At 46.1% G+C, this 20,889-nt stretch overlaps 4 protein-coding genes and 2 long non-coding RNA genes across 8 annotated transcripts; 2 read left to right on the top strand and 4 right to left on the bottom strand.

The window, feature by feature from the left end:
- Positions 1–493: 493 nt before the first annotated feature.
- LOC127592707 (uncharacterized) lies at positions 494–2,220 on the top strand. Its single transcript, XR_007960183.1, has 3 exons — positions 494–1,510; positions 1,687–1,795; positions 2,204–2,220. It is a non-coding gene; the product is annotated as an uncharacterized LOC127592707 (long non-coding RNA).
- Positions 2,221–2,795: 575 nt separating this feature from the next.
- Positions 2,796–6,547, top strand: LOC127591868 (uncharacterized). The gene is made up of 6 exons (XR_007960010.1): positions 2,796–2,894; positions 2,958–3,078; positions 5,727–5,819; positions 5,984–6,035; positions 6,126–6,276; positions 6,474–6,547. It is a non-coding gene; the product is annotated as an uncharacterized LOC127591868 (long non-coding RNA).
- Positions 6,548–6,553: 6 nt separating this feature from the next.
- On the bottom strand, positions 6,554–7,937 carry grem1a (gremlin 1a, DAN family BMP antagonist). Its single transcript, XM_052052107.1, has 2 exons — positions 7,653–7,937; positions 6,554–7,551 (listed from the first exon to the last, which is right to left on the bottom strand). Exon 2 carries the CDS (start codon positions 7,541–7,543, stop codon positions 7,001–7,003), a length of 543 nt encoding a protein of 180 aa, XP_051908067.1. The 5' UTR covers positions 7,544–7,551; positions 7,653–7,937; the 3' UTR covers positions 6,554–7,000.
- A 247-nt stretch (positions 7,938–8,184) lies between these two features.
- On the bottom strand, positions 8,185–10,014 carry LOC127591866 (neuroendocrine protein 7B2). The gene is made up of 6 exons (XM_052052106.1): positions 9,852–10,014; positions 9,350–9,575; positions 9,061–9,210; positions 8,821–8,933; positions 8,611–8,664; positions 8,185–8,426 (listed from the first exon to the last, which is right to left on the bottom strand). Exons 2-6 carry the CDS (start codon positions 9,573–9,575, stop codon positions 8,298–8,300), a joined length of 672 nt encoding a protein of 223 aa, XP_051908066.1. The 5' UTR covers positions 9,852–10,014; the 3' UTR covers positions 8,185–8,297.
- A 355-nt stretch (positions 10,015–10,369) lies between these two features.
- On the bottom strand, positions 10,370–12,775 carry LOC127591865 (inactive Rho GTPase-activating protein 11B-like). Of its 3 annotated transcripts, none has more exons than XM_052052104.1 (8): positions 12,461–12,775; positions 12,273–12,369; positions 11,876–12,132; positions 11,360–11,511; positions 11,195–11,278; positions 10,932–11,105; positions 10,793–10,868; positions 10,370–10,709 (listed from the first exon to the last, which is right to left on the bottom strand). In XM_052052104.1, exons 1-8 carry the CDS (start codon positions 12,634–12,636, stop codon positions 10,592–10,594), a joined length of 1,134 nt encoding a protein of 377 aa, XP_051908064.1. In that variant the 5' UTR covers positions 12,637–12,775; the 3' UTR covers positions 10,370–10,591. The 3 variants fall into 3 exon arrangements, with proteins under 3 accessions (XP_051908064.1, XP_051908063.1, XP_051908065.1); XM_052052103.1 differs by having other exon boundaries at positions 11,186–11,278; positions 12,461–12,772; XM_052052105.1 differs by lacking the exon at positions 10,370–10,709 and having other exon boundaries at positions 10,817–10,868; positions 10,932–11,088; positions 11,186–11,278; positions 12,461–12,774.
- Positions 12,776–14,148: 1,373 nt separating this feature from the next.
- actc1a (actin alpha cardiac muscle 1a) lies at positions 14,149–17,361 on the bottom strand. The gene is made up of 8 exons (XM_052052091.1): positions 17,228–17,361; positions 16,407–16,559; positions 16,186–16,314; positions 15,919–16,114; positions 15,677–15,838; positions 14,791–14,982; positions 14,493–14,674; positions 14,149–14,412 (listed from the first exon to the last, which is right to left on the bottom strand). Exons 2-8 carry the CDS (start codon positions 16,533–16,535, stop codon positions 14,269–14,271), a joined length of 1,134 nt encoding a protein of 377 aa, XP_051908051.1. The 5' UTR covers positions 16,536–16,559; positions 17,228–17,361; the 3' UTR covers positions 14,149–14,268.
- Between the last annotated feature and the right edge of the window lie 3,528 nt (positions 17,362–20,889).

Below are 20,889 nucleotides of genomic sequence, written 5' to 3'. Positions count from 1 at the left end.
GGGACAAAAGTGTCCTTTTGCATAGTTTCTCAAGAGGCACTTACGCATTTAAAGTGTATCATAAAGTGACAAGTCATGTTTACAACAGTTTTTTTTTTGAAAGGCAGATGTGAGGTCTCATTTCTGTGTCAGTGTGATCAAAAATAAACATTTGATGTCAAGTTTCACATGTGTCAGAGAATTCGGGTTGAGCAGGTGAAAAGGTGATTTGCATAAAAGCGGGTGTCATGGCATCTGGTACCAACCTGGATACCGCCTATTGATCCAAATTCAGTGTTATTTATTTCTGAAACGTGGCTACATTTATCAGCAAGTTTTCTGGTTAACTCAAGTGAAGTCATGTTCACAATCTGATTCAGATCAAAGTCACCAGATGACGCTGTCGTTAGCCCAACTGGTCCTCGTATTGCTGTTGCTGCAAACAGTCTCTGGTTGGGAAGAAGTCCCAGCATCTTTCCTGGTACATCTTCCACACATACGACTCCTGGAGGGAAAAGGACAACGCTAATTTGGAGTGAGGCTTTTTCGCATGCAACACTGCAGGTTAATTGTCAAAACAATTTCCTTCGCGCCACCTGTTGTTGTGGCATGTGTGACTTTTATGCGGACCGACACTTGAGAACACGCTGCAAGTAAGGATTTTTTTTTCCCTGGAGTGTTGGAACAGTTTTTAATACCCGCGTTGACTGTGGAAATGGTCCAATTAGTATTATGGCTTCAAGCCATCTCACGCTCCACTGCTTACATTTTTATGATCTACAGTTAGACCTTCATTGTCGTTAAACGATTGCCTTTATGGCGCATCATCTGCACAACTTTTATTGTTGTGACTAATAAGAACATTATGAAGCGTCACTTTTTAATATTCCAAAATGGATTCCATTTCAGTCAAATGATAAGTTCACATCTGTACGGCGGCATCGCAATATGATTTCGGCGGATTAGTTGAGTGTTTCAAAATGAGAAAACATGATATCGTCCTTCAAATTACAAGAGTGACTGCAGATTTGGTGACATGCAGCTGGGATGCGAAAGACTTCAAAAGTGGAATCGTTATTGACTTTGTCTTGCCTCGTCTGGTCGCAGCTTTGAGAATCTCTGCTAAATGACAATAAACCGTAGAGCATCTTTCAAGGAGGCCAATAACAAGGTAATGGCAAAAAAGTCAAAAGCAAACCCACGCATTGTTTCCTCCTTCTGCAAAGCTGCACTTATGCAACCCATCAAGTGGGCTGAAACAAGTGCAACCAACCAAGTGAAGGGTCAGAAACACCAGTGTCTTTCTTCATCTGCATGTTTTTTTCTTGCTGCATGTCCCATTTAGACATCACATGGATGTGTGAGTTTTATTGTCACGTACCTGGCCTGTGTGTTCCGCATTCAAAGCTTTTTTTTACACCGAAGCCGTTGAAGAAAGAGCCAGGGCTGCAGCCAGAAAGCGGACCTGGACTGAAAAGGATTCACTGAAAGAACTTCCGTCAAGGCCCCAGAGAAGAAATCTGCAACTACCGTATGAAGAACACTGACCTGAATACTGACAAATATTCAACATTTAGTCCAAATGGGCCCTCGTCAATATCTGTATCGCAATCACAAACAGATTCTAAATTATCATTACCATCTATCATTCAGGTTTCAAGTACTGTGGAACAGACCAACCCATCTCCTTTTTGTTGTTCAATCTAGGCACAAGCAGCAAGTCCAGTAGAGGGAGACGAACGAACTCCCGGACGTCTGCAAGCGGTCTGACCTTCACCCAGAGAGGAGAAAGTCGGCCTCAAGTATACCGAAGCAGGTAAACAGCACACTGTTATGTCGTGCAAACATTTCATACAAATACGAGAACTTCAAGTTAAACTAGAGCAAGAATTGATTAATTTATTTTGTCAGCCTCCCCATAATGGCGCTTTACCCTACAAAGCGATTCAAACACATCTACAGCATGCAATTTAGGGCAAAGCAGCAGCATTGTTCTTAATCGTTTCTGCTGCTCAATCACATTTTTATGCATGGCTCTGCTGCCGCCAAGTGGTTGAAATCTGTCAGGACAGCTTTAAGATAAATCCTATAGAAAAATGACCACCGGTATATGAAAAGGAAAAAAAAAGCTCTTCTACGTCCTTTCCTGTCTGCTCACTTTGATACTGTAATGTTCTTTAAAAAAAAGAAAGAAGGCAATGACCTCCACCATTGTCTTTTTTAGAGCACCAGGCAGCTCTGTGTCACGTCTCGGACAAGCCGAGTTAAGTCTGGACCCCAAAAACGTAGACGTAAACAAGGTCTCCGTAACAAAAATAGGTTTAATGCTTATAATCGCACCGACAAAGAGGTAACATAAAGCGCTGGTCAAAACAAGGACCAGAGAGAACATAAACGAATAACAAAAGGCGCTTACACAAAAGGCAAGGGAGAAAATTAATGGCCGCCAATACAAACTAAAACAATGTATCAAAATACACGCGGGCGTAAAGCCAAATCACAAAACCAAAATCGTACTTACAAAAAGCAGGTGTACCGAAATTGCAAAACGCGAAACACGACGAGGTCAATAGCACAATAGTCCATGAGCAGCGGGAATAGCAAAACCAAAAACAATTCTCCGACACAGGTGCAATGCAGAAGAGTGTTCACAAATTATAGATTGGCAGCAGGTGCGTGCCGAAGTCCGCTAATGCCACCTGCTGGCCAGATCAAAACAGGATCATGACACTCTGCTGCAGTAAAGCGTGAATGCAAAGAAGAAGTGGAGAAGTTGCAGGTCAGTGTGAAGGGTAATATCGTGCTGTTGTGTGAAGAAAACAATAATGCTTCCTCCATTTTTTTTTCTTCTCTAGGACAATCGGATCAGCCTGGTGGACTACCTGGTCTCATATGACCTTCACAATGTTGACAAGGTGAAAAACAACTCAAGTCCACACCTGACTCTGTGCGCTTGAATGTTCACGTTGATTTGCCAGAATGCCGGAACAGACAAAAGTGCGTTTCCACTTCCTGAACCACAGGACGTCTTCTTGGCATCGCAGCTCAATTTTGAGGACCTCATTGCAGAGCTAAAAAGGCTCGGCCGAGACCTAGCAGGTATTCCGTGGCGCTTCCCAAACACCAAATCCCCCGCCTGAGAGCATTTTCCCGTCCAACATCCCCAAATCAATCGAGGTCTTCATTCTGTCTTCCCATCCCCGGCCTGTGTAAATGTTTACACTTGGCACGAAACGCCTTCAACAGAACCCGAGGTTGTCAAAGACCGAAAAAAAAAAAAAAAAGACGGGTTATCTTGTATTATTTTCCCAATTTGGAACAATCCTTAGATCTGGTATATGTATGTTTGCACGCGGCGTGTGTCTGCATCCAGAGTCTTGCTTGCAGATACTGGCCTGGCGCCTTTCAGATCCAGCTCGTAATCCTTCGGCCCATCAGATCTCCCGTCCTTTGTGCGCCTGTCCCGTCGCCAGTAAATGTAGACCGTAGCTTCCCACTTAGGTAATCTCCAGACCTCTTGTATCCGACCCATCTCTGCACGGGCCTCCGCACGGGCCAGTAACCATCTCGGCTGTATCAGTCCGGGCTCCAGTGTGGCCCCCGAGATGTGCGCCGCAGATTCTTTTGTTCAGCTCTCAACGCAGCTTTGTAGTATCGCTTCATCAAGCCAAACCGCTGCGCGATCGCGGCTTCTCATTGTACTGCCCGTTTGAACCGCCGCCATTGTTGCTCTTCACTCTCCCTCGGTTTGCTTTGAGGATTGATCTAAAAAGCTTGCAGACAAAGTTGACTCAGATCATCTTCTGGAATCCTTGTTTGAGTGCCACATATCAACACTTTGGCACTTGACTTGCAGGAAATCCAAAAGCAGGGCGATCGGACTTACACATCATTTATTTATCCCTCCATTTTTCGGAGTCCTCAGTTAACCAGATGTGCATGTTTGTGGAATGTGGCGTGAAACCCATGCAAACTCGACAAAGGGGGGTGGGGTGTGGGTGGGGGGGGGGGGGGTTGAATTACGCAGAACCTCAATAACTGTGAGGCAGACGTGCTAACCACTTAGCCTAGCTGCTCCGGCTCGGCAGGAATCAATTTTGCTCTTGCTATTCTTCTGATATGTAAAATGGCCTCTTCCTCATAGTTGATCTGAAGTCCAAGCAAATGGTTTACGATTGTTACAAAGTGGAGCAAGTTTTGCCTCGGATCATCCAGCTTATCTGTAAACATCGTGTCCAACGATGTTTTGGGTAGGCTCAGCTCATATTAGCCAGCATGTCTGCTTCAGGGACATAAACATCATAAACACTGTCTTAACTGCAGACAGCGTCCAGGCTCGAATGTTTTGTCAGTTATTTGAAATTCCCAGAGCATTTACGGATTTATTTGGAAAGGCCCGATGAAATTCCAAAAACGGTCTACCATTAATTTTTTTTGGTCCCCCGACCATTTCGAGCATCTCAACTCATTTCGCTGATTTACTGTGACATGAAATTACTTTTAAGACGAAATCCGTTTCAGTCAGTACGATGCAGTGCCAAGGTTGGGAGGCCGCAATTCTGGAAGCATACGCCGTGTCGGTGAGCTCAAATATTACTTGATGAGGCGAATGAAACCTAACGCAGGATTGTGACAAGTGACAGGTCCCTTCACGCGAGGCTCCGTAACCCTCTTTGGCGAGATATAAGCACAGTTTTAAAACACAAAAGAAAAGAAAGCGTCACGGCGCAAAGGAGACAAATGATCCCGGGCTCCGCAGTTTACACAAATCCCCAATTGAAAACAGTATTCTTTTGTAATCTTATCTGGGTGATGTTGATCAAGCGTCCGGGTCTCTATTATGACTGGCCCGTACCAGACTGGCTCCTCTGATGCACCGATTGGACGCAAGGGGAGAGAAGGAGCAGTTTGCAGTCGCCATCACGATGTGAATCAAAGTGAGATCTGAGGAGGAAGTCGGAGGCGATAAGCTCCTCGTGCCCAGTTGCAGTTGAGTTTCCTTGACGCTCTTCGTCACGATTGCTGAGCGTCCTTGTGGTGAAGTGTCTGTACTTTGGCCGTGAAATCGTCTGCCAACTGTACATTTTAAGACCTTTGCCTCCCCTTGCCCTCTGAGAGTTGGCGGTGCTGTCGCTCAACTGTTGTTTTAGGGTCTGCACGGCTCTCAGGGGGAAAGTCTGCATGGGTCAATAAACAAGGATGACATGTCATTAGTTTGACTTGCAGTATATATATATATATATATATATATATATAATATATATTCATTCATTCATTCATCTTCCTAACCGCTTGATCCTCACTAGGGTCGCGGGGGGTGCTGGAGCCTATCCCAGCCGTCTTCGGGCAGTAGGCGGGGGACACCCTGAATCGGTTGCCAGCCAATCGCAGGGCACACAGAGACGAACAACCATTCGCACTCACACTCACACCTAGGGACAATTTAGAGTGTTCAATCAGCCTGCCATGCATACTTTTGGAATGTGGGAGGAAACCGGAGCACCCGGAGAAAACCCACGCAGGCCCGGGGAGAACATGCAAACTCCACACAGGGAGGCCGGAGCTGGAATCGAACCCGGTACCTCTGCACTGTGAAGCCGACGTGCTAACCACTGGGCCGCATATATATATATATATATATATATATATATATATATATATATATATATATATATATATATATATATATATCCATTCTGTATTTCCAATATGTTTTGTTTTGTTTGTTTTTTTTTTGCTTGGAAAAGAATGTGCCAAGGGTGTGCGGAAAGTCTGCTCGGACTTCCCTGAGGAACACCTGCAGCCGTTTAAAGACCGAATGGAGACGTTTCTCCTTAGTGGTGAGTGGTCACGTTTTACATGACCAAACAACTATGAATCGCGCGTAAGCGGAGATGTTTATAATATTGATCATCCCGGCGCCTGGTTCCTTAAAAAAAAAGAAAAGCTGTAGATTCATCATTGTAGGCCAATAAAACTGTTGATCGTGTCAATTTATTCCTAGCGGGCAAAGAACATGTCGGAGCTTCCTATCAGTTAATGTCGGCCCAAAAGAGGTGAGTGAAAGCACATCTTTGGACGCTGAAATTAAAAGTATCAGTGTGGCGGATTGTTTTAGACATATTCATTCTTGCATGGCTGCCCAGTTTCCAGGACTTGTGCGTTTACTTTGGCATGAAGCCCAAAGCGGGAGAAAAGGAGGTGATGTCCAGTCATTTCTTCATGCTGTGGTTTTGAGTTTTGCACCGACTTCAAGGCCAGGTGGAAGCGGGAGAATCGGAACTTCACTAAAGAAAGGTATCGTTCCCATTTGGTTCTCTTTATCATATTTTTTTCTCCATTTTAACAAGAAAGAAGGCCATTTTATACATGCGCAAAGCCTAGTATGCGTATGAAGCTAATACTGTACCTTTTTCGAGACTTCACTTGTTATTGAAAATGTGTCGGTGTGTCCAAAATGGAAATGTAATCTGAGAGAATAAAACGACTTGCAGGTTAAAAGAGGCCCAGCAGTCAGTGAGGAGGATCACAGCGGAAAAGAAAGTGGAGACCAGAAAATTTCTACAGAGGCATCGCTTCCACTGATACGGTGTTTCATTCCCTACAGAAAGAACGACTGCGGCATAAAGAAGGCAACATGAACTCAACTGAAGATCCTCATTCAATTATAGACTGATTTTTTTTTTATTATTTGTACGGTAGCATATACGAGACTAACTTTACCATGTATTTGAATTCATGAACCCTTCCCACATTCATAACAGGAATGCAATAATAGGGGTAAATAAATGGTCATGTTTGAAACCCGAATGACTGCTTGGATTGTTTCAAGTCCATAGTTGGAACTGATCAGGAAATAAAGATGAAAATGTCACTATATGAAATTCCTCTTGTTTCAATAACGTTTCATTCCGGTTGACCCCCCCCCCCCCCCCCCCCCCCCCCCGCTTGCAAACCGACGCCCAGAGTTTTAGTTCTTTTTTTTTCTCTCCCAGTGACAAAAGACGATCCACGTCAGGTCTTAATCCGTGTTGATTGTAGTGCACCTGCACTGCTTTACGCGCTGGACGCGTTTCTTCCTGGTATTGGGCGTTTGTCCGGGGCAGAAAAGAGTGTAGGTGACCGCGCTGAAGGTTTTGGGTACGCACGCCGAACAGGACTCGAACGCGCTCCCGTCCTGGTAAACGTGCCGCGGGATGTAGAAGGAGTTACACTGGCCATAGCAGAAGCGGTTGATGATGGTTCGGCTCAGGCATCCGTCTTCGCGGATAGTCTGCTTGAGCGGCTGGGTCTTGCACCAGTCCAAGCGCAGGTACCGACGCTCCGTCACGTGCAGCGCCTCCTGACTGGACTCCAAAACCTCCTCGGTGATGGCTGCGGGCGCCATCCCGCGGGTGATGAAGCCACTGATCGGGGGCGGCAGGCACCGCTCCGGTTCGTTGGGGTTGGATTTGTTCGGGTGCGGGAAAGCGCCTTGGACGTTGGTGGCGCGCGTAGTCCTCGGCGTGCTGAGCAGCAGGACAAGAACCGCGGAGAAGGTCAGCAAGCACCGCGGGGTTCTCATCGTGAAAGCTGAAAGGAAGGCATTTACGCACAGGTATTACGCACGCGCTGCGTACTTTTCAAATGCATCCATTACACATAAAGCTTTATATTTGTGTATTATCGTTTACCTGTCGCTTTAGTTTTGCGATTGAAATCGAATTCGCGCGCGTTCGCTTTGACTGTTGTCCTGATCTTTTCCTTTGCGAAGGCGGGGGGGTTTCATGAATGTTTAACTTTCTGGTTCTGGTTAAGAGCACGCCCACAAGCCTGAGCACATCTGACCAAAAAAAAAAAAAAAAGAAAATAAATACTTCCACTGTTTTCACTGCTGATATTTTTTTTATTAAGTCTACAAGATAACTGAGGAAACACACTGATTCCGCTGCTTAAAGTTTCATATTGTAAGGGGAGAAGCAGACACGTTGCCCCCCCCCCCCCCCCCACACACACTACAGTAAAAACGATGAGAGTGATGCGGGTGTACCTAAAACAACCGAGTTTCAACAGTTTGTGTAGCTGTGACCTAATTATGATGATCGATAGAGGTCATTTTAAGATACAGTATACAGGACGGTACAAAGTTTCACATCAACATTTCAGTTTAAAAGTCATGTCAATTAAGTATTTGTATTTGCACTTGAACAACAAAAACAAATTCTAATAGTCAAGTGGGATTATAAATTCTCTCTTTGTAACGGTTTAAAATGAACCCCCCCCCTCACCCCAACATTTTTTTTTAAATACAGGAGGTGTTCCTTCTTTTGGGATAGTTTTTAATTTGCGGCTTTGGTGGTTGCAGAAATGGTTGATGCCTCGCTGTCGTCTTCCTCATAGAAAGTTGGGACTGATTTCTTCGCGACGACGTTGTCAAGCCTCCGGCCCATTAGGTATGGGTTGGCACTCTGCAGGGAAAACATTTCAAGCGAACAAAAAGGCTTGAACACTTCCCACACATACATGACACGCAATTAGAAAGTAATATTACAAAGAGTCTTGTTTTGATTAGGTACTCAAAGGCCCGGATGTAAATCTGTTGATGTGATGTGGTTACAAATAATACAAAGACAAAAAAAAAAGTGCATATACCCTTTTTTGTCTCGTTGGTCCACCCTTCAGCTTCTGGTACAGACGCTCCTTGTTCTGAAAAGACATTGCGTAAATCACTGACTTGTTCAAATACCCAGATGGAAGCTTACCATAAATTACAAACAAACATGTAGTGAGGAGTGAACTTGGTTAAAGAGTCATGTGAGCTTTAGTCCACATCCTTGAGAGGCGATTCACGTGTGTACTGACCCACTTCATCAGAGCGGGGTACTCATTCCCTGAACCGTAAAGGTGTCCATGCTTTTGGAACTCCCGGCTGAAGTCTGCTGTGTCCGGAGCGTTTTCCAAACACCCGTCTGCCGCTGAGAAAATGCGATCAAGCAGACAGAACACCACCTTGTCACGGAGTGCATTTTGACTCTCCCTCAAAACGGAGCATGAACGGTGTGTGTACAAGTCAAAGATGGCACGGAGAATGCAGGATCCTACCAGTCTTTCCCTGAGGACAAGGATTTGGAGGATCTGGGTAACTGTGATCATCGCTGAAGTCTTTGGGGACGTTGTCACCAGCCAGCTCAGCCACAATGTTGGGAATGTTACCATAGGGACCCAAGTGCTGCAGCCCCTCATGAGCACCCCCTAGTGGATAAAAAATAGGACGCAGTTTTGGTCAAAAATCAAGCAATCCAGTACTGTACAAACAAAAACGATCTCTCATTGCACACCAATGCAGAGTTGGGAATCAGAATCGATATTTTTTTTTCTTATTCGACATTACCCTGGATGCTCTGCGGCCCGACGATGTTTGTGGCCTGGTGGGCGGGATATTCCACCCTGGGCCGAGCGATGCCCAGCTGCTCCATGACGCCGTGAAGGAGCCGCTGGATGTCGGCCTCGGATACCTGGTCTGGCCCGAGGGCAGTGCGGGCCGGAGCGGCGCCCATTTGCAAACACATCAGGAGACCCAGCAGCGTTGACCGCACCGCCGACCTCTTCGCCGCCATCTGCAGGTGTGCATAACAAACGCACGCCGAGGAGACGAAATATTCATTACATTTTAGTGAGCGAAGATTGTATTTGACTTATTAGGAACGCGAAAGAATCTTAGTGCGCGTACTAAACATTTGTGAAAACAAGCCTTTCGGCCTGCAAACAACAAGCATCACTAGTGCATAAAGGAATGCTATAACCGGATTTTATTTACATCGATGTCACATGGTGTATTGAAAACTCGCAAATTCCAAAATAGAAAAATCCAAATAAAGGCCCCATTTTCTTACCTTGTCGTGTCAAATGGACCTGTCGACTGAGCAAGATGTCCGTCAAGTTACAACTGTAATGGATTTTTGAACTTCTGGCCTTCAGAGTAAAACCGACGCAATAAAAGATGCATCAAAATGAGTTTGTTTATTAATACTGCCTTTTGAAAATCCGCACTCCCTTATTTGTCCAAATGTGAAATTCAGGTAGGATTAATAATAGGCATCATTTTTCGCGAGCGAGCTCGTGGTAACAATTGGTATACATTTTGAAGGAGCTTCGACATGGGTTCCGGTTGACGCTGCACAATTATATAACTTTGTCGACCCTCGGATGCTGAGAAACCAGAAATCCTCTCTTCTGATTGGCTATTGTACCAATTTCTTTTTCCTCCATCAAGCAGCGATGCGAAATGGGTATCGAATTTCGGGCCTGACGTTATTTGCCTCGCAGAAGCAAATGAAAATGTTTCCCTACAAATACTGGTTCGTTTTTACTTAAAATTCAGTCAGTGATCCAAGTAGTGAAACAACATTGGTTCCAAATTGCATCGTTTTATTGATGACTGTCATGTCACACTGGCAAATACAATTCATACAGTCCGGGTACCCTTAATTGTAGATATAGTGAGCAGGTAAACCCTGAAGAAAACTTGTCTTACAGTCAAATACAATAGACATTTCTAAAGCAATAATTTAAATTTAAAAAAATTAGTTTATCAGTGAGCTCTTAAAAATGCCACGTGAGCATCAGATATGCGTCATAAAGAAATCCGTCTACTCCAAGATGCCACTTGCAGCTTGCCCACAACATTGAACACAGAGAAAGATTCCGTTTGTCCTTGGCCCAGCCCAGGGAAAAGTCCAAGACGCATGTCCCTGCAACATCAGTGCACCAAAACATTATATACGACAAATGCAACTTTAATTAGATGAATACTTAATACATTTTAACAACATACCTTTTTATCCTATTAGGTGAAGGCTGTTTGCCAGAAGGACTTAAGGCATCCAAGAAGGCAGCTGCGGGTGATGAATCTTTATGCAAAGAAGCAGTTAAAAGACCAGACAAGACGCATAACTTTACCTTTCCCCATTTACCTTCACAAGACATGCAGGCCCTAAAAAAGGCAATATTGGGGAAAACCTCCAGGCCGACGCTCCTCCTGAGAGACGGCCTTCCTCGCAGGTTGGACTCCGACTTCCCCTGATGGACGGCTGGCCTGACCTTTGCCTTCCCTTGAATCCATGATACAGTCTTCACAGACCACAAGACTATATAAATTTAAAGCAAACAGAGCGAGTAAAGCGTACAAGGGTTGTTTTGGGGGTAATGTCCGTCTTAACGTGTCAACCTTTCAAACCGTGTTTCTTGGAATGTGCATCCTTCAGAAGAGGGCAGTTAACAAGGAATTCCATACTATCCATGAAAGCTTTTGGAATCACACCTGATCAACATGACACATTTCATTCATTTTAAAAAAGTCTCTTTCGTTAGAATGGGACAACAATTTTGACGGTGTCATTACCGAACATTTGTGGCTTTTCAATGAAGGTGCGCAGGACAAAAATTCGGAGTTCAAACCGTCCTTCAGACATCTCCTGCTTATTGGGAGGTGGGAGGAGACACGGAGCAAAGACTGTTGCCAGATTGGAGCTGGTCATCAAGTTTTCCTCACATCTGGCGAATGTTAAATAGCCACAAAAGTAGGCATCAGAATAGTGTTTAAATAAATAAACGACTAAAGTAGAAATTGGTTCTTTAACCCATGTGCCATCTACTCCACAAGATAACGATGAAATTAAAGGAGCGTGACCAGAAAGCCTTGTTGAAGCATGAAAAGTCAATGGTCACACTCCATTAACTGTACAATCTGCCATTGTAACAGAAGCCCATTTCTGTACAAAACGTGAAGCAGCACGACACCCCTAGCATGAATTTTCAAAGTCACAAACAGCCCAGAACGAAGCATTCAAATTATAACATTAAAACTTGTCATTGCCTCACAGCCCTTTCCTTATGACGATCATGTGTTGTCTCAAACCTCTGGGTGACTTTGGACAAGAAGTCCAACAGATAATGCAGACAAGAGGAGTTTCTGGCAGGCAGTAAGCAGGACAGCAGCTGGAGGGCTGAAGTTCTGTCCTGCAGGGAGTCCAGCGTCTGCGCCTTCAGCAAAGCCGCATGGATCTCTGCGGGTATTAGAGGCTCCGGTAGCTCCCTGCAGAACTGCTTGACGAGAGTGGCCACATCGTAGGCGAAGGCTGTGGACAGACAGGCCTCTCCTCGATTCAGCTTGGCCTGAAATAATGAGCGGGAATATACGTTGGCTAATCAAACTAGATCAGTGATGCCCAGTGTCTGTGCAGAGATATTTTTTTTCGAACATAAAATATGTGCCTCGGATCAAGGGTTGGAAAACATTCCGCTCGATTACTTACTCTGAGGGACTTAATGCGAGGTAGAGAGCCGGGTTTTCGGAAGAGGCCCACCGTTCCAGCACGCTCCAGAAGAAACGAACAAGCGTCCACCAGAAAGCTGAGAGACAAAACATTCAAAGAAAAAAAAAATCCAACTTCTGCGGTATAATAACACAACCCCCCCCCCCCCCTTTTATTTTTGCACTCACCCAGGAACCAGGCCAAATTCAGGAATAAACCTCCTCGACAAATTCTCCAGAGGAACACCGAAAACCTTCGCACCACTCGCAAAGAGTCTCTCGGTTTTGCTCTCAACACTTTTGACGTTTATACCGTGAAGGACTCGAAGGTGAAAGCGAATCACATCACTGTCGGTAATCTTCATGTTGAAATAACGTGGAGGGGTACTTTAAAATGGCAAAGGTGCACAGCTTTCTGAAGCCGCGATGTTTACTTGGTTAAAAACACAAGCGAGTCAAAGAGGTGGCCTCATTAGCATCATTTGTATCCCCTGTGGCACACAGGTGTCAAGGGAGCGATGTTGCGTTCGAGCGCACTCAACTGCTGGGACATCAGGACGCTCTGTGAAGTCTCACTTCTGCAGTGGAACTTTTCTATCCTATCCCATCCGAGCAAGCTGATCCGTATGTACTTTCTGGAGTGTGTAATAATTCTAATATATTGTTTAACTTCAATTTCAAGAGTGCTAATGACTGGTTTTCGATCAGTGAATCCTGCCATTCAGCCAATGCACATCAATATGATTAAAAACAATAACACATAATTGTTTGCGGGGGTTTTTTATTCATTCATTCATTCATCTTCCTAACCGCTTGATCCTCACTAGGGTCGCGGGGGGTGCTGGAGCCTATCCCAGCTGTCTTTGGGCAGTAGGCGGGCCCTGAATCGGTTGCCAGCCAATCGCACACTCACACTCACACCTAGGGACAATTTAGAGCAGGGGTGTCCAAACTTTTTGCCAAGGGGGCCAGATTTTAGGTGGTAAAATGTCGGGGGGCCGACCTTGGCTGACATTCTTTACATTGAACAACAATATTGTTCAACAAATTTTAGTAAGCCAGTCTGTTTCACATTTCCATTTTTATTTTAATTTCAGCAATCTTAAGAATTTCTTTTGGTTCATTTGAAACAGGTTTATCACATGCAACTGTTTATTCACTTGACTTTTTCTTAAACAGAAGTCTCCTGAGTGCAAATTGATCGATTTGAAACATAAAATGTATCACCATGACTTTTCAATAGTCACAAAACCTTTGATTCGAACAACAGGTACATGAACACATATCCACAACTGCAAGGATCATTTGAAATATGACATATCAGTCAATATAAACACGGAGTGATGTCTTGTTAACTCGTGAGTGATGCCCTCTAGTGTCTAAATGCTATTACTCATTTAGTGAATGCTATTACTCATTTAGCCACTAGAGGGAAGCAGTACTCTACGAAACATCACTCACCAGTCTACGAGACCTCAGTCAATGCAACACGTGTTCCATTGCGCCCAACCTGCGGGCCAGACGGCACTGATTTTATGACAGGGGCCGAGGGCCGGATGAAATTCGACCGCGGGCCGGATTTGGCCCCCGGGCCGGACTTTGGACATGCCTGATTTAGAGCGTCCAATCAGCCTGCCACGCATGTTTTTGGAATGTGGGAGGAAACCGGAGCACCCGGAGAAAACCCACCCGGGGAGAACATGCAAACTCCACACAGGGAGGCCGAAGCTGGAATCGAACCCGGTACCTCTGCACTATGAAGCCGACGTGCTAACCACTGGACCACCGGGCCGCCGGGTTTTTTTTATGTTCAAAGAAAATGGAAAGATAGTCATCGTCGCAGGCACTGTATATTACGACATTAAAACAGGACAGGGTACTGTTAAAGCAGCTCTTTTTATTACAATGTTACATGTATATACAGCATTAGGCACAGTACAAATAGAGACGTGGGGAGGAAAATTGCAGCTCGGGTTGTTATGGCATCGGGTGGAGATTTAGAAGCACTTCCTGTGAACGATGGACGGGCCCGCCTCGTCGTACTCCTGCTTGCTGATCCACATCTGCTGGAAGGTGGACAGAGAGGCCAGGATGGAGCCACCGATCCAGACTGAGTATTTCCTCTCAGGAGGTGCGATGATCTAGAGGTGGAGTAGAGTGTGGTGAGAACCAACAGCCAAGTCATTAATTTAGTTGATGTTAGCTGGTCAGAGTCGCTCACCTTGATCTTCATGGTGCTGGGGGCCAGAGCTGTGATCTCCTTTTGCATACGGTCAGCAATACCAGGGTACATGGTAGTGCCACCAGACAGGACGTTGTTGGCGTACAGATCCTTACGGATGTCGATGTCACACTTCATGATGCTGTTGTAGGCCGTTTCATGGATACCAGCAGACTCCATGCCTACGTAGGAACTTATTATTAGTTTCTGAGAAAACTCGCTCTGGAAAATACATTTACGATTGACATTTTGGTTCTTGAGGCAGTAACTGGCGAGTGCTAAAAGTGTCATGTCTCACCAATGAAGGAAGGCTGGAAGAGGGTCTCGGGGCAGCGGAAACGCTCGTTACCAATGGTGATGACCTGACCGTCGGGAAGCTCGTAGCTCTTCTCCAGAGAGGAGGAGGAAGCAGCGGTGGCCATCTCGTTCTCAAAGTCCAGAGCGACGTAGCACAGCTTCTCCTTGATGTCACGCACGATCTCACGCTCAGCTGAGGGAGGAAAAGTTTACTGTCAAGGCGCCGATACGTGAGGCTCGACAACTATTTACAACTCAATTCTAGGAGGGAAATACTGCCAGTGTGAATGATGGCATGTATATGCAGGCTCTCGGTTCAACAGGAAATATTAACACTCTATCTATGTGTTTTGCACTTATTGTATATATTTCTGATCCCGGTTACAAGCGGCCGAAATGAGTTTTCTCCGCAGGGTGTCCAGGCTCTCCCTTAGAGATAAGGTGAGATGCTCGGTCATCCGGGAGGGGCTCAGAGTCGAGCCGCTTCTCCTCCATATCGAGAGGCGCCAGATGAGGTGGCTTGGGCATCTGATTCGGATGCCTCCTGAGCGCCTCCCTGGTGAGGTGTTCCGGGCATGTCCCACCGGGAGGAGACCCCGAGGAAGACCCAGGACAGGCTGGAGAGACTATGTCACCCAGATTGCTTGCGAACGACTCGGGATCCCCCGGGGAGAGCTGGACGAAGTAGCTAGGGAGAGGTAAGTCTGGGCTTCCCTGCTAAAGCTGTTGCCCCCGCGACCCGGCCCCGGATAAGCGGTAGATGATGGTATATATTTCTGCCGCACGTGTTGGAGACACGCGCAAAAAAAACGAATTTGTGTTTAACTTCAGAGGTGCCGCACAACAGTATTAACAATTTCATGAGCTATTTTCCTGAATTTGCCTACCAGTTGTGACGAAGGAGTAGCCACGCTCAGTGAGGATCTTCATCAGGTAGTCAGTCAGGTCACGACCGGCCAGATCCAAACGCATGATGGCGTGGGGAAGAGCGTAACCCTCATAGATGGGCACGTTGTGGGTCACACCATCACCAGAGTCCAGTACAATACCTGTTCACACGAAGCCACCTCATATCAGAACACATCTCGCAACCAAATGATGAGAAAAAAATGATTTCAAGGGAACTCACCGGTGGTACGACCGGAGGCGTACAGGGACAAGACAGCCTGGATGGCCACATACATGGCAGGGACGTTGAAGGTCTCAAACATGATCTGGGTCATCTTCTCCCTGTTGGCCTTGGGGTTGAGGGGGGCCTCAGTCAGCAGGGTGGGGTGCTCCTCTGGGGCCACACGGAGCTCGTTGTAGAAGGTGTGGTGCCAGATCTGATTCAAGTCGGGAGAGAGTTTGTCAGCGACGCACAATGTGGATTGAAGGCGAGACCAGCGACTCTCACCTTCTCCATGTCGTCCCAGTTAGTGATGATGCCATGCTCGATGGGGTACTTCAGAGTCAGGATACCCCTCTTGCTCTGGGCCTCATCTCCCACATAGCTGTCCTTCTGACCCATACCCACCATCACGCCCTGAGAGGAAAACACATCTCAGAATCTTAGGACAGAAAGGTCCAAATGCGATGATTATTGATGATGTCATTCAAAAGGGTGAGGTTGCTAACCTGGTGACGGGGGCGTCCGACGATGGATGGGAAGACAGCACGGGGGGCATCATCACCGGCAAACCCAGCCTTGACCAGGCCAGAACCGTTGTCGCACACAAGGGCGGTGGTTTCGTCGTCGTCACACATTTTGATCTGTTCTTCTTTGGCCTTCTGTAATAGAGAAGGGTTGTCGTTTCCAAGTCACCTTTAAGTGCACTCATCTTCTCTCTGTATCTTGCCAAACTGGGACATGGATTCATCCCCCGCTCACCACTCTATTTTTAGTCACGGAACCCTTGTCGCCCCCCCCCCCCCCCTCCACACACACACTCTGTATCTCATTATTAAACCACAGCCCCGTAACAGCTGAGGTGATGCGTTCTTTGGCAAGTGGCAGCAAAGGCCTGGGTTTTTCCTCAGCTGTTGTCATTCCACAGTTTAGAGCAGACCCTGTGCAGTTGGCCATTTGCTTTTGAGGGAGTTGCAGTATTTAAGTTCTACATACTTGTACTTTTATGATTCGGAAATTAGAAAATAACGCGTCAAGGAAATGCTAAAAGGAGGCATGTTTTTGAAAGCAGTCACATTTAAGATGATCACTTATGCTGTTCTATCACATCTCAGCATTCTAATCCTGTATGCTAAAGTTCACTCTATAGCATCTCCCCGCCCAAAAAAAGCAAAATCATTTTCAAGCACCGAATCATAAACTTGAACAACATCTCCTGTGAGTTGAACCCTCTTTAAAGCACATGCATGCTATTGCAATACTACATCTGTCCTGAAACGGCCCTGAAAAAGACAAAAAGGTCAAGTTACGGCAACAAAACCAGACTCACCGAGAGTTCGATGCAAGGCTGGAGTTTCCACTGGGACGAAGGACCAGGGTGCGAGGGGTTCCTTAAATACGCTTGAGCTGAGGGGGGCAGGTGGGCGGACTCGGGAGTTCACAGAAGTCCAAATATGTGCTGCTCTGAAAGATGAGGGAGTTAAGTGGATCTTATGTCAAGGGCGCCACCAAAATGGGGAGATGTTGCCTTAGAATGGCATGACATGAATACGAGGCATACAATCGGTAAAGAATCAAAATGATGAGATATTATTTTGAGCACATGTTGTGGAATCGTGATCAACAAGCGTGGAAAAAAAAGTGCTGATTATCAAATCACAGAACATGATGAATAGGCTATTTTTGTGAATCGTGCAGGGACCATGTCATGTTCCAACTTTTCATGTGAAGTTCGACTTTTATTAAGCAGCATCAGCATAGCATCTTTTTTGACCCTCCGACATTTTCAACGGGGGCCTCCCCAGGGCAGACTGCTAAATATGTGTTAATATGACTAAGCTCTCGCAGAACGTGAGGAAAGTAGGTGATTAAAGGGGGTGACGGTAACATGAGCCCCCATCGGAGCAACAGTCAAGGAGTCGTCTAAGGGGGGATCGCCAATGTCACGGCATGCGTAAGAGTTGAGAGGAGGGGAGAGGCAAACACCACCCAGACAGCTGAGATGCAATATTGCACGAGGAGGAGAAGGAGGGGGTAAGTGGGAAAGCGCAATCGCCAGACCTCCAGCAGACGACAGATTCCCTGGGATGTCCGGCGCAGCAGGCCTCCCTTCTCCCTTCTGATTGGCTCCCGTGTCTCCTTTTAGGGAAATGGAGCGTAACAGGTGCCGGTGACTGCATGCCCCCCAACGGGGTGCCTGGAGGTCGTCAAACCCCCAGGCTCCATATTTGTCAAGTTCCGTCGCCACGCCGGGGGTGGGGGTCAGGGTGGTGGGGGGGGATAGCCGGCCGGCGCGGGTTCTAAGAATGTAAATACCTCCCGCACCATCAATCGTTCCATTTGTAGACACGCGTAATGTACTTCCAAGAGTGACGCCGCTAACCTACTTGTTTACTACTATTCTGAGCTTTTATGTGTATCTCGCGAACGTTAGATTTTTATATAGTGTGCCATCAGTCAAGTAGTAGTTCAGAACACAAGTGAAGGAATCTAATTGTGGAACATTATTGAACTACAGTATATGTAAAAGATAACTTCAAAGCAAGCAGGATATGAGATACTCTGCAGTTTGCAGCAATGACATCACAGCAAGAACTGTAGGATCGGCCTAATCAAAGCGAGGGAATTGGATTTGGCTCTCCGGCTCGTGGATTATGTGTGATCCCTTCTAAACTTTGTGTCGCTATATTGTCATTCTATATTTACCATCTTACCAGCAGCCTTTGCCAAAATATTCTGTCATACAAGGCTTGCTTTGCCCATTGATGGTTCAGCGTATACATATTGCAAGATCATTTAATTGTTCTGCCTACTGTGTGTCACTGGCATATATAAACAAAAATCTGTTCCTGCATATCGGGCACTTTTTGGCAGACACCGACTTGTATGTGTATCACGGTGTCTTTATCCGGATCAAGTAGATGGGTCTGAAACGGGTTGTGATTTTGAGGCACGCTTCGTCCATAAAAGGACACATAGGAAGCAAAGCGTTTGTCTGTCTTGACAGCTGACCGCCTCTCCCCGAGCCCCCACCTCCCTTACGCATCGCACGCCCACTTCAGCAGCTGTTAGAAACAACTGTTTTATTTTAACAGCCAGGTCTATCCCCGACTTTGACAGCGGTTTACGCTACATGACTTGTAGACAACACAGTGATCCCGTTTCAAGCCATCCATCATATTTCAGTGCATTAAAAGACCCCGTAAAAGAACCATTGGCCCACATGGTTGCAGCTTCCAGCCAAAACTAAACGTAGTCACCAGTAGTTTTATTAGCATCATCTCAAAGGGTGGTGGAGTGTGTTTTTAATAACAATGCATGATGAATTACACACATTGTCATGACAGAGGGGTCCTTTTTCATTGGCAGCCACTGACAATGAGCGATAGTGTTCCGCATTATCGTCCTTGGTGTTAACATGCATCACTGTAATGTGAAGCAGGCCTTCTGTAAGCATTTGTCATGTTCATAGCGGGGGTTCACACATTAGACAAACTCGAAATGAAAAGTGCTGAATATAACAATATCATGCAAGTCTCACTATACATGGCAAACCAGGCATCCCCCTAAGCAGCTTCCCTCGCTCAGTATCTCTTCACACCGAGAGCGTGTGAGGGTGTGCTTTTACTGAGTGCCGTGGTCTTGCGAGCAGTTTGTCAGATAATGTCAGCGCTATAAATATGTGAGGTGCTTTGGAAGTTTCCATGTCGGTGCTCCATTGTCCCGCACAATGAGGACACCCACAGGTATGTGGGAATATCACAGCATGGGCGGTGTGGAACTTGGAAAAATGAAGCTGTAACGAGAAAGATAAACACCATAAGCCATAGGTGTCAAACTCGGGTCCTGGAGGGCTGCAGGCCTGCATGTTTTCAAAGACTCTCGGTTGCAACACACCTGATTCAAATGATCAGATCATTAGCAAGCTCTGCGGAAGCTTGACATTGAACCTGTTCATTTGAATCAGGTGTGTTGTAACAGGGAGACTTGGGAAAACATGCAGGACAGAGGCCCTCCAGGACCCGAGTTTGACACCTATGCCATAAGCGGTAATAGCTGTAAAACAGACTGTCGCACATTCGTCCGGCTACCTGCCCGTTACATTTGAAATAATCGCCCAATTTGGCAGCATTCAAATGCATCTGCAGTTATTAACTAACATTAGTGTCCTCAATTCAGAAATTTACTTAAGCATAGCGGCAGCATTCATCATCCTCAGGCCTTAATTTATGGGGATCTAAAATGGATTCCAGGTTAGTTTTTACCGTGTTGCTCTTTAAGTTTTACATTTTGCGTTACAAAATAGATTTTGGACCATAGTTGATGTTGTTAGGGAGGGGCCAGCCAGGCAGCCTGCTCAGCCAGGGTGCTGTACACCTCACACCTGAGGCTTGCCAGCTCATCACCCACCTGTAGCTCATCAGCTCATTTGGGCTGGTATAATTTTGGCCCTCAGTGTGAGTTTGTGTTGTAACCACCCTGCAGCAATTCGTTAGACACCACGTGCAGTTCTCGCTGACTCTGTGGACATTTCCTCTCCCCGAGGACTCTTGCTTGAATGTTGACTTGTTGAGTAAGTTTTCAGTTTGAATTCTCCTGAGTTGACCTTGTAAGACCAATAAACTACGCCAGGTTTTTGGCTAATGCCATCCTTGTCTGTTGTCTTGCATTTGGGGTCGCATAAGAAGTCGCACTGAGGACAGGTTTGGGAACCAACTTAAACCAGCCCAAATGAGCTACAGGTGGGTGACGAGCTGGCAAGCCTCAGGTGTGAGGTGCAGAGCACCTTGGCAGAGGAAGCTGCCTGGCTGCCCCCTCCCTAACAAATGGACGTTCACGACCTCTGTTCTTTACCTTGTCAAATTTGTCACAACCCAGGGTTTTTTTTCTCTTTTCTTAATGTTCATACGCTTGTGTCCAAGGGAGGAATCTACGAATCAATAGAAGAAACTATAGAAATTGTGGCGACATTAGGTAGAAGTTGGCAGGAAC

The sequence above is a fragment of the Hippocampus zosterae genome, chromosome 19 (genome assembly GCF_025434085.1).
Source record: "Hippocampus zosterae strain Florida chromosome 19, ASM2543408v3, whole genome shotgun sequence".
In the NCBI taxonomy this organism is placed as follows: domain Eukaryota; kingdom Metazoa; phylum Chordata; class Actinopteri; order Syngnathiformes; family Syngnathidae; genus Hippocampus; species Hippocampus zosterae.
The sequence above is the reverse complement of the archived record's forward strand: the minus strand, read 5'-3'. Positions and strand labels throughout refer to the sequence as shown.